This window comes from Ascaphus truei, chromosome 2 (assembly GCF_040206685.1).
Source record: "Ascaphus truei isolate aAscTru1 chromosome 2, aAscTru1.hap1, whole genome shotgun sequence".
Classification (NCBI taxonomy): domain Eukaryota; kingdom Metazoa; phylum Chordata; class Amphibia; order Anura; family Ascaphidae; genus Ascaphus; species Ascaphus truei.
The window spans coordinates 329,125,955-329,140,917 of record NC_134484.1 but is presented as its reverse complement, the minus strand read 5'-3'; the positions used below and the strand labels follow the sequence as shown (position 1 = coordinate 329,140,917).

The 14,963-nt window shown below is 45.9% G+C and overlaps 1 protein-coding gene across 4 annotated transcripts in view; it reads left to right on the top strand.

Moving 5' to 3' along the window:
* Positions 1-13,141, top strand: part of HERPUD2 (HERPUD family member 2) — a 32,852-nt gene extending 19,711 nt beyond the window's left edge. For all 4 annotated transcript variants that reach the window (XM_075586613.1, XM_075586614.1, XM_075586612.1 and 1 more), the window contains 4 exons: positions 3,972-4,097; positions 7,467-7,784; positions 9,342-9,453; positions 12,693-13,141. In XM_075586613.1, the coding sequence (XP_075442728.1) occupies positions 3,972-4,097; positions 7,467-7,784; positions 9,342-9,453; positions 12,693-12,857 (721 nt within the window). In that variant the 3' untranslated portion in view covers positions 12,858-13,141. The remainder of the gene's footprint in view (positions 1-3,971; positions 4,098-7,466; positions 7,785-9,341; positions 9,454-12,692) is intronic.
* The last annotated feature ends 1,822 nt before the right edge of the window (positions 13,142-14,963 follow it).

Genomic DNA, 14,963 nt, shown 5'->3' with positions numbered 1-14,963 from the left:
CAAAACTTAGGATCCATTACACAGATGTATACTCCTAGCACAGGCCTGCACAACTCGTACAGTGAGAAGGGCCGAACTGCTCCAAGGAAAAGAAAATTGGGCCGCACGGGTAAAATCACCATCATCATCATCATCATCATCTCTCCTCCAGCACATCATCATCATCATCATCCTCATATCTCCCCAGCACCCTTCATCATCATCCTCATATCTCCCCCAGAACCCCTCACTCAACCTTTGCGATACTCCCCATCTATCTCTCATACCCCCATCTCTCCCCTTTACCCACACACATAATACTCCCCCTCCACATCAAACACACAATACCCCCCTGCACAGCACACACATCCCTCTCCCCCTTGCACCTCACATCCCTCTCCCCCTTGCACCTCACATCCCTCTCCCCCTTGCACCTCACATCCCTCTCCCCCTTGCACCTCACATCCCTCTCCCCTTGCACCTCACATCCCTCTCCCCCCTTGCACCTCACATCCCTCTCCCCCCTTGCACCTCACATCACTCGCCCCTCTTGCACCTCACATCACTCGCCCCCCTTGAACCTCAAATCACCCCCCTTGAACCTCAAATCACCCCCCTTGCACCTCAAATCACCCCCCATGCACCTCAAATCACCCCCCCTTGCACCTCAAATCACCCCCCCTTGCACCTCAAATCACCCCCCCTTGCACCTCCAATGACCCCCCTTGCACCTCCAATGACCCCCCTTGCACCTCCAATGACCCCCCTTGCACCTCCAATGACCCCCCTTGCACCTCCAATGACCCCCCTTGCACCTCCAATGACCCCCCTTGCACCTCCAATGACCCCCCCTTGCACCTCCAATGACCCCCCCTTGCACCTCCAATGACCCCCCCCTTGCACCTCCAATGACCCCCCCCTTGCACCTCCAATGACCCCCCCCCTTGCACCTCCAATGACCCCCCCCTTGCACCTCCAATGACCCCCCCCTTGCACCTCCAATGACCCTCCCCTGCACCTCCAATGACTCCCCTCCCTCTGCACCTCCAATGACTCCCCTCCCTCTGCACCTCCAAAGACTCCCCTCCCCCTGCACCTCCAATGACTCCCCTCCCCCTGCACCTCCAATGACCCCCCCCTTGCACCTCCAATGACCCCCCCTTGCACCTCCAATGACCCCCCCTTGCACCTCCAATGACCCCCCTTGCACCTCCAATGACCCCCCCCTTGCACCTCCAATGACCCCCCCTTGCACCTCCCATCACCCATCACCCTCTCCCCCTGCACCTGTGTGTGTCTGTGTGTGTCTGTGTGTGTCTGTGTGTGTGTGTGTGTGTGTGTGTAACGGGCTGCTGCAGGGGTGCGGAGTGGGTTGTAAAAAACGGGCTGCTGCAGGGGTGGGGGCAAACGGGCTGCTGTGGGGTGGGGCAAACGGTGTGGTGTGGTGGGGGGAGAAGGGGCGGGTGTAGAAGGGGTGGGGGGAGAAGGGGGAGAGGGGTGAGAGAGAGGAGGCAGAAGGGAGAGGAGGCAGAAGGGAGAGAAGGGGGAGAGAGGGGGGGAGAAGAGAGAGGGGGGTCAGAAAGGAGAGAGAGGGGGGGCAAAAAGGAGAGAGAGGGGGAGAAGGGAGAGAGGGGGGGAGAAGGGAGAGAGAAAGGGGGGGGAAGGGAGAGAGAGGGGGGGAGAAGGGAGAGAGAGGGGGGGGAGAAGGGAGAGAGAGGGGGGGGAGAAGGGAGAGAGAGGGGGGTGAGAAGGGAGAGAGAGGGGGGGGAGAAGGGAGAGAGAGGGGGGGGAGAAGGGAGAGAGAGGGGGGGAGAAGGGAGAGAGAGGGGAGGAGAGGGGAGGAGAAGGGAGAGAGAGGGGAGGAGAAGGGAGAGAGAGGGGAGGAGAAGGGAGAGAGAGGGGAGGAGAAGGGAGAGAGAGGGGAGGAGAAGGGAGAGAGGGGAGGAGAAGGGAGAGAGGGGGGGAGAAGGGAGAGAGGGGGGGGAGAAGGGAGAGAGAGGGGGGTATGAGGAGGGGAGGGGTGAGGTATGAGGAAGGGGAGATGTAATGTTTTTTTCTGTATCACAATAAGAAAACAGTTAAGTAAAAGTTGCGCGCTAAAAGATATTTTTTCGTGGTAGGTGCGCTATGGGTTCGGGGGTGGGGGGGGGGGGCGGCCCTGCTCCTTTCATTTGTCCCGGGCCCCATGATTTCTGTTGGCGGCCTTGTGGGTGATGTGAGGTGCAGGGGGGAGACACACACACACACACACACAGACACACAGACACACAGACACACAGACAGACAGACAGACAGACACACACACACAGACAGACAGACACACAGACACAGACACACAGACACACACACACACACACACACACACACACACACAGACACACACACACACACACACACACACACACAGACACAGACACAGACACAGACACAGACACACACAGACACACACAGACACACACACACAGACACACACACACAGACACACACACACAGACACACACACACAGACACACACACACAGACACACACACACAGACACACACACACAGACACACACACACAGACACACACACACAGACACACACACAGACACACACACAGACACACAGAGACACACAGAGACACACATCCTCTCCCCGGTACTAAGCCCCGCCCCCGGCATGCTATGACCTCCAACCAATCCCTTCTACTCTAAAGCCCCGCCCCCCGGCATCCACCTATTGAAAAAATAAAAATACTCAAGGCTGCCGCATCCTCCTCATGCTGCTGCCCACGCGCACCGCCGCCGACTCGCGCACCGCAAAACCCAGGGGGGGGGGGGTCGCCGCCATTTTTTAAAAACTTTTTTTTAACTTTTTAAAAAAAAATTTATTTACTTAACTGACGCCCGTCCGGAGTCATCGCGGGCCGCACAGAGTGGTCAGGGGGCCATATGTTGTGCAGGCCTGTCCTAGCAGAATGAGGGAAAACAGAACCATGATTTGCATTTGATCACTTTAGCAACGTAGAGCCAATGGATGGTAAACAGGCATCAAAAAAATACATATGAAATTCATAGAACATAATCCATACAGGATAAACAATGGAACAGTACATTTAATTCCATTGCACCTCAGTCATTCATAAACAATGCTACACCTATCACAGAACAAAAACAGTTGAATACTGTTAGTGACCTCTGTTTAAAAGAGAGCTAATAGTCAAGAGAATATTTAGACGTAGAGTGGGCAGGGACTGTCTGAACAATCATATGTGCTGCATACCGTGCACTATACTGTAATTGTGAGGCATTTTGAGTCCCATTGGGAGAAAAGTACTACAGTATAGGAAATAAAGTTATCTTTTACATTTGTTTCACAATTTGAGGTCTTTTCAATCGCTAGGGAAATCTAGACTCAAAATTTTTCATTTGGTTAGTTAGTGTAACAGAATATGTAGAGTATACACAGGTATTTCTTTAAGGACAGAATCCTGCAGTGGGACAGAATTATGGAGCAGTGTTTTGAAGTAGTAATTGGCTTTTTTGAGAGGTACAGTATGCATAAAAAAATGACATTCATTGTAAAAAAAAAAAAAACTGTTGGCGTATTTCACAGTACAGTAGGATAGAAAAAGTAAGTTATTTGGGTAACATTTTCAAACTTCACCTGTCGGATTTCTGTTCACACCTGGTGTTGTAGATCACACATGGATCTTTAGATGCATTATTTTTACATATGAATCACACGGGAATGTGTTGACACTGTGTAGCACTCTGCCCTTCGTAGCATCAGGTATGTGGCTTTTAGCAGTTGATAAAGAAGCCACAATCTAAATACAACAACAAATACACTTTTCCACCATCCTTTCTTGATGTTATGCCACAAAGTTTTTTTTTTTTAACCTTGTTTACCCAGTTTTACGAGAGTTTCCCATAATCGGTTGTACTGATCTGGTTATCTCCAGTATGAGCCAGGTATTGAGCCTACAGTTAACTTGAGCTTTGTTTAAAGACATGTAGGAAACCATGGGCATGCTGGACAAGGAGCTCCAGCTGTATTCCCGCTCTATTCGGTCTACAGCCCTTTCCAGATGATGATGTGGCAGCAGATGTATGCACGTCAATACTACATGCAATAGTAAGTAGCTTTACATATAGATACAGTATATGGATATACACACATACATCAGCAGAATGTCTCTCTGTCTCTTTCTCCTGCATTCTGACTAACTTCTACAGGCTATAGATCTATAGTTACCGTATGTAGGCCGCATACTGTAGATTAGGTATCAGAATTTTCTTCTGTAGGATATTCCTCCCATCACACAAACTGATGCTAATTAAAAGCTCAGTTAACATGTTAAATAAATCAAGTAAGCCAATAAACCAGAAAAAAGTTGATCTGGGGGAATTCAACGTCTTTAATTTACCAAGGCTAATGTAAACATGTGGTACAGATATGGAAACAAAAAAACAGCGCAAAACGCAAATGGTGAAGTAAGTAAATACAATTGTGTATTAAATAAGGGAAAAATATTCTGCGTACATCAAGTATAAAATTTCAAGCATTGAGTGTGTAAAACACACAGGTTACCACTCGGTGACTGCTGGTGTGGAAGTAAGATGCTTGCTTCCCTCAGTGGGCACTTCAAACAGCAGCTGTAAAGCAGGACCCTCTTGGGAACTTCTCTTCAAGCTGTCAGCGTCTCCATGGGGAATTTCCCTTAAGGTCAGCTGGGCTCCGCACTCGATACTGGCACTCAGAGGGTCCCCAGATGTAGAGTGCTAGTAATTCTCACAATCTGTCATTGCTTCTTTTTCCTTGTCTGTTATCAGCCGGTGTTTAACCTGAAAAGAAAGAGAGGATTACCTTGAGGATTATTGTGGTACAGATGTAGCCAGACTTGCTGTCCTCTGTGCTGCGGCCACCGGGCCACAGTTCAGACGTGTGCGATCACAGCCCCGAAAACAGAACGCGGCCCGGGCAGATTAGCACTGCGTGGTCCCTGCTTCTGAATGGGACCCCCGAAGTGTTAATCCTACCAAGCCAGCCACCATTCTGTAAGAGATGCATAGAGAAGTCTCAGAGGTGTGTGTGTGTGTGTGTGTGTGTGTGTGTGTGTGTGTGTGTGTGTGTGTGTGTGTGTGTGTGTGTGTGTGTGTGTGTGTGTGTCAGTCATAAGCAGCTCATAAAGGAGCAATTCATGGGCTTTTTATTATTGTTTTTTTATAACTTTTTATTTATCAGAGTTTATGGGGTACAGAAGATAAAATTGGGGAGGGGAACATACATTCAGATGGGTGGGAGATAATACCCCTGATAAGATCATATTGGTACACACCTAGTAAGAGACATACTAATCGTGAATGGTGTGAGGAGGTGGGGGCAGACATACAGGGTTTAGGAGGGTGGGGAGTAAGAGCCGGTACCGATCCTCAGAATACCTCGCCACAGTCAGTTATTATTTTTATCATTGGATTGAAGCAGGGGGCCTTCGTAGCTGGACCCCATTTATTTCTGCTCCGGGGATCCCCTGCTTCCCTAAGAAGCAGAGACCGGAAAGACCTCAAGACGTCCTGTTGGCCCATTACGGAGCGGCTACCGGCACCTCCTACGGGCCTGTAACTCCAGAAGCAGGGGGTCCCAGGAGCTGAAATTAATGGGTTCAGCTGTGGAGACCCCTGCTTAAAACCTCTAGACTAATGCCCAATATCCATATTAGCCCAATGTGGCGAATAGCGATTTTGGGCATTGGCCCCAAAAAAGTGTGTGTATACTGTATGTGTATATTATTATTATTATTATTATTAATAATAAACCCCTCCATTAACTTAGGGGCCAAGTGCTAAGTTAATGAAGGGGTTAACCCTCCCCCACCAACTAATAACTGTGCAGAAAATAGTGTTGACATTTCTATACTTAAATAGCCTACTTTATAGATAAAGTGAAGAAAAAAAACAACAAAAAATGATGAACAGTTTAAAAAGTGCAATAATATTATAAAACTAATTTATATTGTCCAAGAAAGGATATTTATGTGTTCCAAAGGAGACTATAAGAGTCTGCTGTTTTCAAAGGAACGTTGAAATCTTTAAGTGAGTCTGGGGCAGCATCGTAAGCAGAGTAACCAACTCCAATGTGTGCATCTAGAATAAAACGATAAGCGCACGCTCCTTAGCGTAAACCGTTTTTATACAGTTGTTCAAACTTCATAGTCGAAAACAATCATAATGTTACAAAAGTGCAATCTCATTGCAGCAGTTGGTTACCAGAAACCGTGCCCAGGGAAAGTCCGAAGAAGTTTCTGATGGCAAATCCCCACAGCATATATTCAGTGGCTTAAATACAGAGCTCCAATGCAGCAGACAGTCTGGGGAACAATTCAGCCGGATGCTTCAGATTCGCTCCAGTGTAATGATGTCACAGCAGTAGCAACGGAACACAACACGTCTCCTCCCGCTCACGTGACTTCAGAAGAATGTAGATCAGACACTCGTAGCACAACTTTATAGTTCCCGGTTGCCAAGTAACAGGACACTACTAAATGAGGTGTTGCTAGGAAACCTAGAAGAACATATCTATGCGTCACAAAGGACCAAAAAATGCATTGGTTTCCATTGATACTGCTGTGACGTCTACGCTGGAGGGAGTCTGATTCATCCGGTTGAACTGTTCCCCCGTCGGAGTGTCTGCTGCCTTGGAGTATGTAAGACTCTGAATATATGATGTGGGGACTCACCATCAGAAACCCCTGCAGATTTTGCCCTAGGCGCGGCACAGCTGGTAAATGATTTTAGTTTTGTTGTAAGCTGATTGATCATTTCTAACATTGGAATGGGTTTTATACTGTGACGAGGATTAGAGCGTGTATATTTTTGATGTTATCATGGGTGCATTTTAACAAACAGTCCAGCAAAGTACCAGTTGAAAAGATTAAGTGAAATGTTTATTTTAAAGCAGGTTAAAATATGTCTAAATTAGCCAATTATATTGATCTATTTTTATATGTGTAAGCTTACTTGGACTTTAAAGAACATTTAGTAGACACTGGTACTGTACACTACCGACACACTTTATTGAAGTGTGGTCGGTACCGCAAGCCGGGAAATCTCCCGGCTTGCTAGTGGCCGCCCCTCGGCGTGCCGCGCGTCATAGACGCGCGGTCACGCGTCATCGGGAGCGTGCGCCCCCTGCACGCGTGTCCAGGGGCTCCCCGAGGGAGCCCTGGTGTCCCGCGATCGCGGGACAGCGGCAGGGGGTTCCGGGGGACCCGGCAGACCCGGCAGCGGTAGGGAGAGCGCCCCGATCGGAGGGCGCTCTTCCGCTGCTTCGGTGTGCGCCCGTCACACTCGGGCGCGCGCCAGGCTACTGCTGCGGCACAGAACGGGCAAATGCTCGAATAAACTGTGCCGCAGCAGTATATAGAATGCATTACATAGCCTCTCAGAGCAGAGAGACTTAAACACAGCTTGTCGGCTTCACCCAGCATTTCTTTCTCCGTGGCAGTCAAGCAGTGGCCTCCGGCCAGGCCGTTAGTGACGGTGAGACAGCACGACCAGCCTCTCCTCCTGCCATCAACTCGGACCGTCCACCTCCGAACCCACCCAGAGCCGCCCCAAATGTGGCACCAGAGGTAAACCAGAATCAGAACGTCCAAATGAACGCTCAGGGAGGGCCGTTGATGAATGAGGAAGACCTCAACCGGGACTGGCTGGACTGGATGTACACCGTGTCCCGAGCGGCCATCCTTCTCAGCATCGTATACTTCTACTCGTCCTTCAGCCGATTTGTCATGGTGATGTGTGCTATGATAGTAGTGTACATGTGAGTAAAAGGTCATCAGTAAATTGGCTTCCTGGCACAGACTGGAGATCATAGCACCCTTTAAGAAAGGAGATACATATTAGTTTGTATGATTAGTCTTTTAAAAATGAAAAGGGTACAACAGGAAAGGGGCATATAGCAGAGGAAAAACTAGCACTAGGGAAACCAATCAAGATGAATAGTAGATTTAACGTGAAACTTTGTCATTGAGACGGCAAAGCCTGAAAGACAAAATGCCTTACACTTTATGTTAAGGCTTAAAGGAATGAAACAATGCTTAGAATGAGCACAGGAAACTCCAAACAGTTAGAAAATAATGGATAAAATCTGGGGATCAAATAAGGTCCCACATTATGAAAGAAATGTGACGGGTTACCATTTTCATTGTAGATTTATTCACAACTAGACGTTTGTTGAAATGGTTTTCTGACTGCCATGAGGAAAGTACACTAAACTGAAATATTGGCTCACGGGAGGTTCTTGCCCTGTCATAACTTGCTGATGAGAAAACATCAGACATACTAAATCAAATAAAGTACATAGGCATGCATATTATCATTTTTCATCTTACATTTGTAACATGAATATTTTGTTTTATCTAAAAAGAAAAATCAAACAAATTAAAAAGTGGGACTGATAGTAAATGTTTAAAGTAAAATTTCCATTGGTAATCTGTATTGTTGATTTGCCATGACAATTTTTTTTTTTTTCTCTAGTTATTAAAACTTCTTTAAAAGAACTTGACACGTGGGAGCTTATTCAGTTAGTTCCTAAGTGCTCCTTGCTCCAATTGACATCCATTTTTAATGTCAAATACGGTAAAAGGATCTTAGTGATTTATTTACTATATTATGAGATTAACTGTGTAAGAGTCCACAATAAGATGGGCTGCAGTTTGCTTGGTTACTTTTATATATTTCCCAAGTCCTTAATGTAATGTACAGCGATGGAGTATGTAACTATGCTAACCTACAGTATTTTCAAGGCCTTTGGAGGGATAGTCAGGTGGTGCATTTGTAGTGTATTTGTACTAAAGTGCAAAATAATGGGTAAGGAGCACTGAAATTGGGCTTTAAAAAATGTTTTTTTTACATTTATTTGAAGCAGGGGGTTTGTGTAGCTGAACCCCATTCCTTTCAGCTCCGGGGACCCCCTGATTCCAGAGAAATTTGTCTCAGAAGGGGTTTTCAGTATCCTCTGCTTTTTAAAACTCCTGCGTCACTTGTGCCAATAGACCGCACCGGATGAGGTCACGGCTTCCTGTTGGCCTGCAGGGCGCGGGAGCTTTGAAAAGCATCCATTACGTGAACCCCAGCTAGCTAACCAGAGCGGCTACTGGAACCCCCTACGGAAGGAATATCCCTGGATGCAGGAGGTCTCCAGAGCTGAAATTAATGGGGTCAGCTCCGGAGACCCCCTGCTACAATCCTATTACAAAAAAAGTAAAAACAAGAAGGCTGCTTGGATGGCCTCTTTCAGAAGAGCTGATTACCAGCAAGTAAAGCTGATTACTACACTGCATGGAAAGTTTTTAAGATGGCTTCATCTGTTGAACAGGCACCAGGCTGGTTGGTTTCCTTTCCGACAAGAGGAAGGTCAACGACAGGCAAGGGACAACTTTGCAGAAGCGAACCACGACAGAGTCAATAACAATGATCTTCAGGAGATGGTACGTAATTTTATTTCTCCAGTTGGGATATTAGTGCTGAACCATATATCAAGACAAGCTGAGAAATAACATGCTTAATTATGCCAAATGCAAAAATCATAGGTTTTTTAAACCTCTTTTATTTGAAGCACCTATTCCTCACCATATGTAACTAAATTTATGAAATGAGTGCCTAAGGCTGGTGTTACCCATGTGCTTTTTCTTGTAAGTTCTTAAAGGAGCAGTCCCACAAAGCAGACACGAGACTAAAATCCATGTCATTGGCTTATTTAGAGATTTAACCTCATTCCCACTCTCCCAAAGTAACATGTTCACCTACCTTTTTGCGGTTAAATGAGTCCATTTCTATTTTCTATATGTCCATTTAATTTGACTGTTACCTGGCAATTATTGTTCCTTTCCAATATCTCCTACTAATTATGCAAAACAAAAGATGTAAGGGAAGAGACTCTGCATGAATCCAGTTCCCTGCTTATACAACTGTTTAAAACGGCCTGATAAGAAAAGAGATTAGGTAATGAACATAAACATTCTCAAACATCTATGGAGATATTCAAAGTATAAAAAACTGTATGTACAGGCATACCCCGCATTAACGTACGCAATGGGACCGGAGCATGTATGTAAAGCGGAAATGTACTTAAAGTGAAGCACTACCTTTTCCCCAATTATCGATGCATGTACTGTACTGCAATCATCATATACGTGCATAACTGATGTAAATAACGCAGTTGTAACAGGCTCTATAGTCTCCCCGCTTGTGCACAGCTTCGGTACAGGTAGGGAGCCGGTATTGCTGTTCAGGACGTGCTGACAGGCGCATGCGTGAGCTGCTGTTTGCCTATTGGGCGATATGTCCTTACTTGCGAGTGTACTTAAAGTGAGTGTCATTAAACCGGGTTATGCCTGTATGTATCTACACAAACGGATAATATAAAATAAATGTTTGTCTGATTTCTTTAGAAAGGGTGTCAGTTGCCTACGTTTAATCTACTGCACACGATACTGCTGTTAGTTCCCGTAGCCCTCGTGGGACTGCCCTTTAGGTCTAAACTTGTGGTCCTAAACTAACCTCACTATTGAAGCTGCCAAATGAGTAGATCTGCTTTCTGGATGCTAAAACTCTACTAGTTACATATTTATATTTAAATACGGCACATGGAGCACCCACTCTATAAAATGTATGAAACCAGAGATATGGCTGACCTAGGGAAACGGGGATTGGTAAAAAAAAAAAAAAAACCAAGCCGTACGAGGGTATTTGGTACACCAGTAGTTTATGCGATAACGCATACGGGGTTCTACAATAAACTCAAGGCAGGACTTTCTGTTTGATAGGGCACTGATCAGCAGTATTATAATTTAAAGGAACAATCGATGGGGCGATTTTTTTTTTTTATTATTATAGGATTGAAGCAGGAGGTTTCCAGTGCTGAACCCCACTAATTTCAGCTCCGGGACCCCCCTGCTTCCTGAGCTATAGACCTCCTTAGGGGTTGCTGCTAGCCGCTCCGGCTGGGGTTTGAAGGTCCCGTGTCACGTGGGTTATAGGAAGCCGCACCCTATGCTCCGGCTGGGGTTTAAAGCTCCCGTGTCACGTGGGTTATAGGAAGCCGCACCCTATGCTCCGGCTGGGGTTTAAAGCTCCCGTGTCACGTGGGTTATAGGAAGCCGCACCCGATGCTCCGGCTGGGGTTTAAAGCTCCCGTGTCACGTGGGTTAATAGGAAGCCGCACCCTATGCTCCGGCTGGGGTTTAAAGCTCCCGTGTCACGTGGGTTATAGGAAGCCGCACCCTATGCTCCGGCTGGGGTTTAAAGCTCCCGTGTCACGTGGGTTATAGGAAGCCGCACCCTATGCTCCGGCTGGGGTTTGAAGCTCCCGTGTCACGTGGGTTATAGGAAGCCGCACCCTATGCTCCGGCTGGGGTTTGAAGCTCCCGTGTCACGTGGGTTATAGGAAGCCGCACCCTATGCTCCGGCTGGGGTTTGAAGCTCCCGTGTCACGTGGGTTAATAGGAAGCCGCACCCGATGACATCACAGCTTACTATTGGCACGCAGTACGCTGGAGCTTTGAAAGCGGCATATTACATGAATCATGCTAGCGGAGCGGCTACTCGCACCCTCTACGGAGATATCTCCAGAAGCAGGGGGTCCCAGAGCTGAAATGAAGAGGGTTCAGCTGCTGAGACCCCCAGCTTGAATCCTATGTGTAAAAAATAATTAAAAAAAAAAAATTGCAAAATACCCCCGCTTGGATTGCCTTTTTAAGGAATAACCCCCATTATATTATTTCTCAAAAGGTACAGATGTAGCAGCCGTTAGCGCACCCAATAACGCACTGCATTAACACAGGCACCTTATTTAATTCGATATGTAACGCGGCTCCATTTAAACAAATGGTAACGTGTTACATTGCCTTATCGCTCGTAATAGGAATGGTGTTTTTTTCTGGCCTCCTAATCAGCCGGCACATGTAATAAAGCTTGCAACTTCTGTAGTTACATTCCTTGCAGCTTGAAGAAAACAATTAAGAAATGTTAAAGTTTCATAATACTGATCAGTGGCAAAGTCGTCTCTCAAAGCTCTGACTGAAGTATTACAGTGTCGATCTTTGGTGACTGGTAACTGCTTAGAGAGGTGCCCCTGACTCCAAAAAGTATAATGGAACTGTTGGACTCTCGTCATTGTCTAAAAGCTGCTAAGATGTGAAATTCCCTTTTCGTGAACAGGCTGTTTTTGTGAGCTAATGAAATGTAATATTGACCCCCTCCCTTTTAAAATGTTATTTTTTAATGCATTAACTATAGCTTTGCCAAGTATTTTTTAAACCAGTTTACGTAACTTTTTTTTTTTGAGATGAATATATTGAAGAATAACACAATCGTGGAAGGAAGCGAGTCATAAATGAGTGGGCAAGTTGTGATTGTCTGCTGTTAAACAGCTTTTTAATGGAAGATTAGCATATTATGTTGTATATCTTGGCATGTTCAGTTAAAGGCATGGCAGCAACTTTGGAAAAATGAAAATCAAATGAGAATCAATGGCTTTTTGCCCTTTCTTTTTAAAGGCGAAGATAAAGAATGGGATTAATCTTTCCAGTGCGGGTGTCCGGGCAGCACCAGATTGCCCCAAGACGCCCAGCACTTCTGTATCATGTGATTGCTTACATTGCTCTGCAAAGGGGATAATTCTGCCGTCTGCCCTGTAGTAATCCCCAATGGTATTCTCCCATTAAAGGAACGCCGAATGGACGAGGGGTTAGATGACGAGGCTGGAGAGGAGACCGGAGATGATGCCGATGATGCGATGCCACGCCCAGGACTCGTAGCTTCAGCCTGGTCTTTCATCACAACTTTCTTCACCTCACTTATCCCCGAAGGGCCTCCCCAAGTTGCTAACTAGATGTGGAGGGACTATCTGCTACACACAGACGCAGGAAAGGGGATTTGCTGGAGAAAACAAACAAACAAACCAGTATTTGAAATAACAGTGCAATGTCAAAACAATTTATTATTTCACTTTTTTAATTATGTATAAAAGTGTGGTTTCCCTTCTGCCCCCCCCCCCTTTTTTTTTTTCTTCTCACTATTATGAATATTTTAAGCACAAGTGGACTTCTAATTGCTTTTTAAGATCATTCCTTGTCAGGAAGAGGAATAAAAGGTAACGGTATCTGTCTTCCATTATTTTATTTCATTTTTGTCTTGATTTGAGGTACGTTACATTATGCTCTATTTAAGCCATTAGATATTACGTGCCCCCAAAGCAGCTTTGCTGCTTCCCAGTTATCTTTTACTTGCAAGTTTTACATGGCTAAATTGTTTCCTTAAGCCGAGCGCCAAGCTGTTTTTCAGCGCGCTGTCGGCTGAAAACCTCCAATCACAGCACAGCAGCGTCAACGTCACGGCGCCGTGACATTGACATCAGTGCGTCGCGGGCGATTGGCCCAGCGACGTCACTGCCCCGCCTCCAACCACCTCCCCCCGGCTCCCTTTGCGCTCGCTGGCTCGCCTGCAAGTCCGTGCAATCGCGCTGACTGAAGCAGGCGAGCCTCAGCGTTAGCGCGCCTCCGCTCTCCCCACCCCTCTATGGCCCGGGCCTAATGCTGCAAACAAGCTGCCTCCCATTCAAGCATGTACCAATAGGTGGTGCTAAGGAAGCCTTTTCTTGTCATTCATAGATGGGACAAGTACTGTATCCCTTCAAGCTATTTTTGCCAACCATATAGATATAGCAAAAGTTATAGCCCCCCACAGTCACGTTATGGTGGGATATTCTGCGTTATCACTGCCATCCATTCCTGTGGAAACTGATATTCTGCAATGATGTCTGCTACATATGTATCCCACGACCCCCAAGAATTGAGGCAGAATGCGCAACGGTTCAAATTATCAATATTACTGCCTACTTGACCACTTACCAAGATTTGACTGAGTAGATGGCACTGCTGCTTTGAGTTACCTGCTTCATCAAAAGTGAAGCTATTAACTGAAAAAGTAGAATTTGAGGGGTTTAGCAGTTGCCATGACTGGCCACTTCGAATCACTAACTTTTGTGAAAATGCCTGTAACTTCTTGCAGATCAGTTATAATTCATCAGACCAAATTGTTCTATTTCACGGTATATTATATTTCACAACATTGATTCCTTCGTGGTCCACTGGCACAGCAAGGGTTGTCAGGAAGAGGAATAAAAGGTAACGGTATCTGTCTTCCATTATTTTATTTTATTTTTGTCTTGATTTGAGGTACGTTACATTATGCTCTATTTAAGCCATTAGATATTACGTGCCCCCAAAGCAGCTTTGCTGCTTCCCAGTTATCTTTTACTTGCAAGTTTTACATGGCTAAATTGGTGGCCCCAAATCTTCCCAGGGGCTGGTTATTATGAGCAGAGCTCTTAAAAGTATAGGTTATGGATATAATGTCACTGGTATTATTTAGACACATTACCAGAAGGATGTGTACAGTATATAGAATCCCATCACTCTAAGCTCACAACAAGCAAGTGTTATTTAATTAATCATATTGTATATTTGATCCACAATATAGATACTGTTGTGGATCAAATACCCAATATGATAAAGGATTGGCGCCTGGAACCGCACTATTTTCAGCGCCTGAAATACTAATCGCTAAAAGTTTTGATGTTACTACTTGGTAATCCAACAGTTGACTTTGCGGCCTCCTATTGACCTGCCTGATGCAGGAGATTTAAGCTGCCATTTTATTTCCTCTGGAGGGGACTAAACACTGGTACCTTTACAGGTAAGTTTCTCTGGAACCAGGAGGTCGCCGGAGCTCAAAATAGTGCGGTTCATCGCCTCAGGACGTCACGGGTCCGAAAAGTTATACTAATAGTCTTTATTTCATATTGTCGTCTTGTGGTCAGGATCAACAGGTCTGCATACTGTATTTGTATATGGAATGATAATAAAGGATGGAATGGGTAAGTAACTATTTTCTTATTAGCCACTAGTAAATCAGATCATACGTGAACTATGTGATT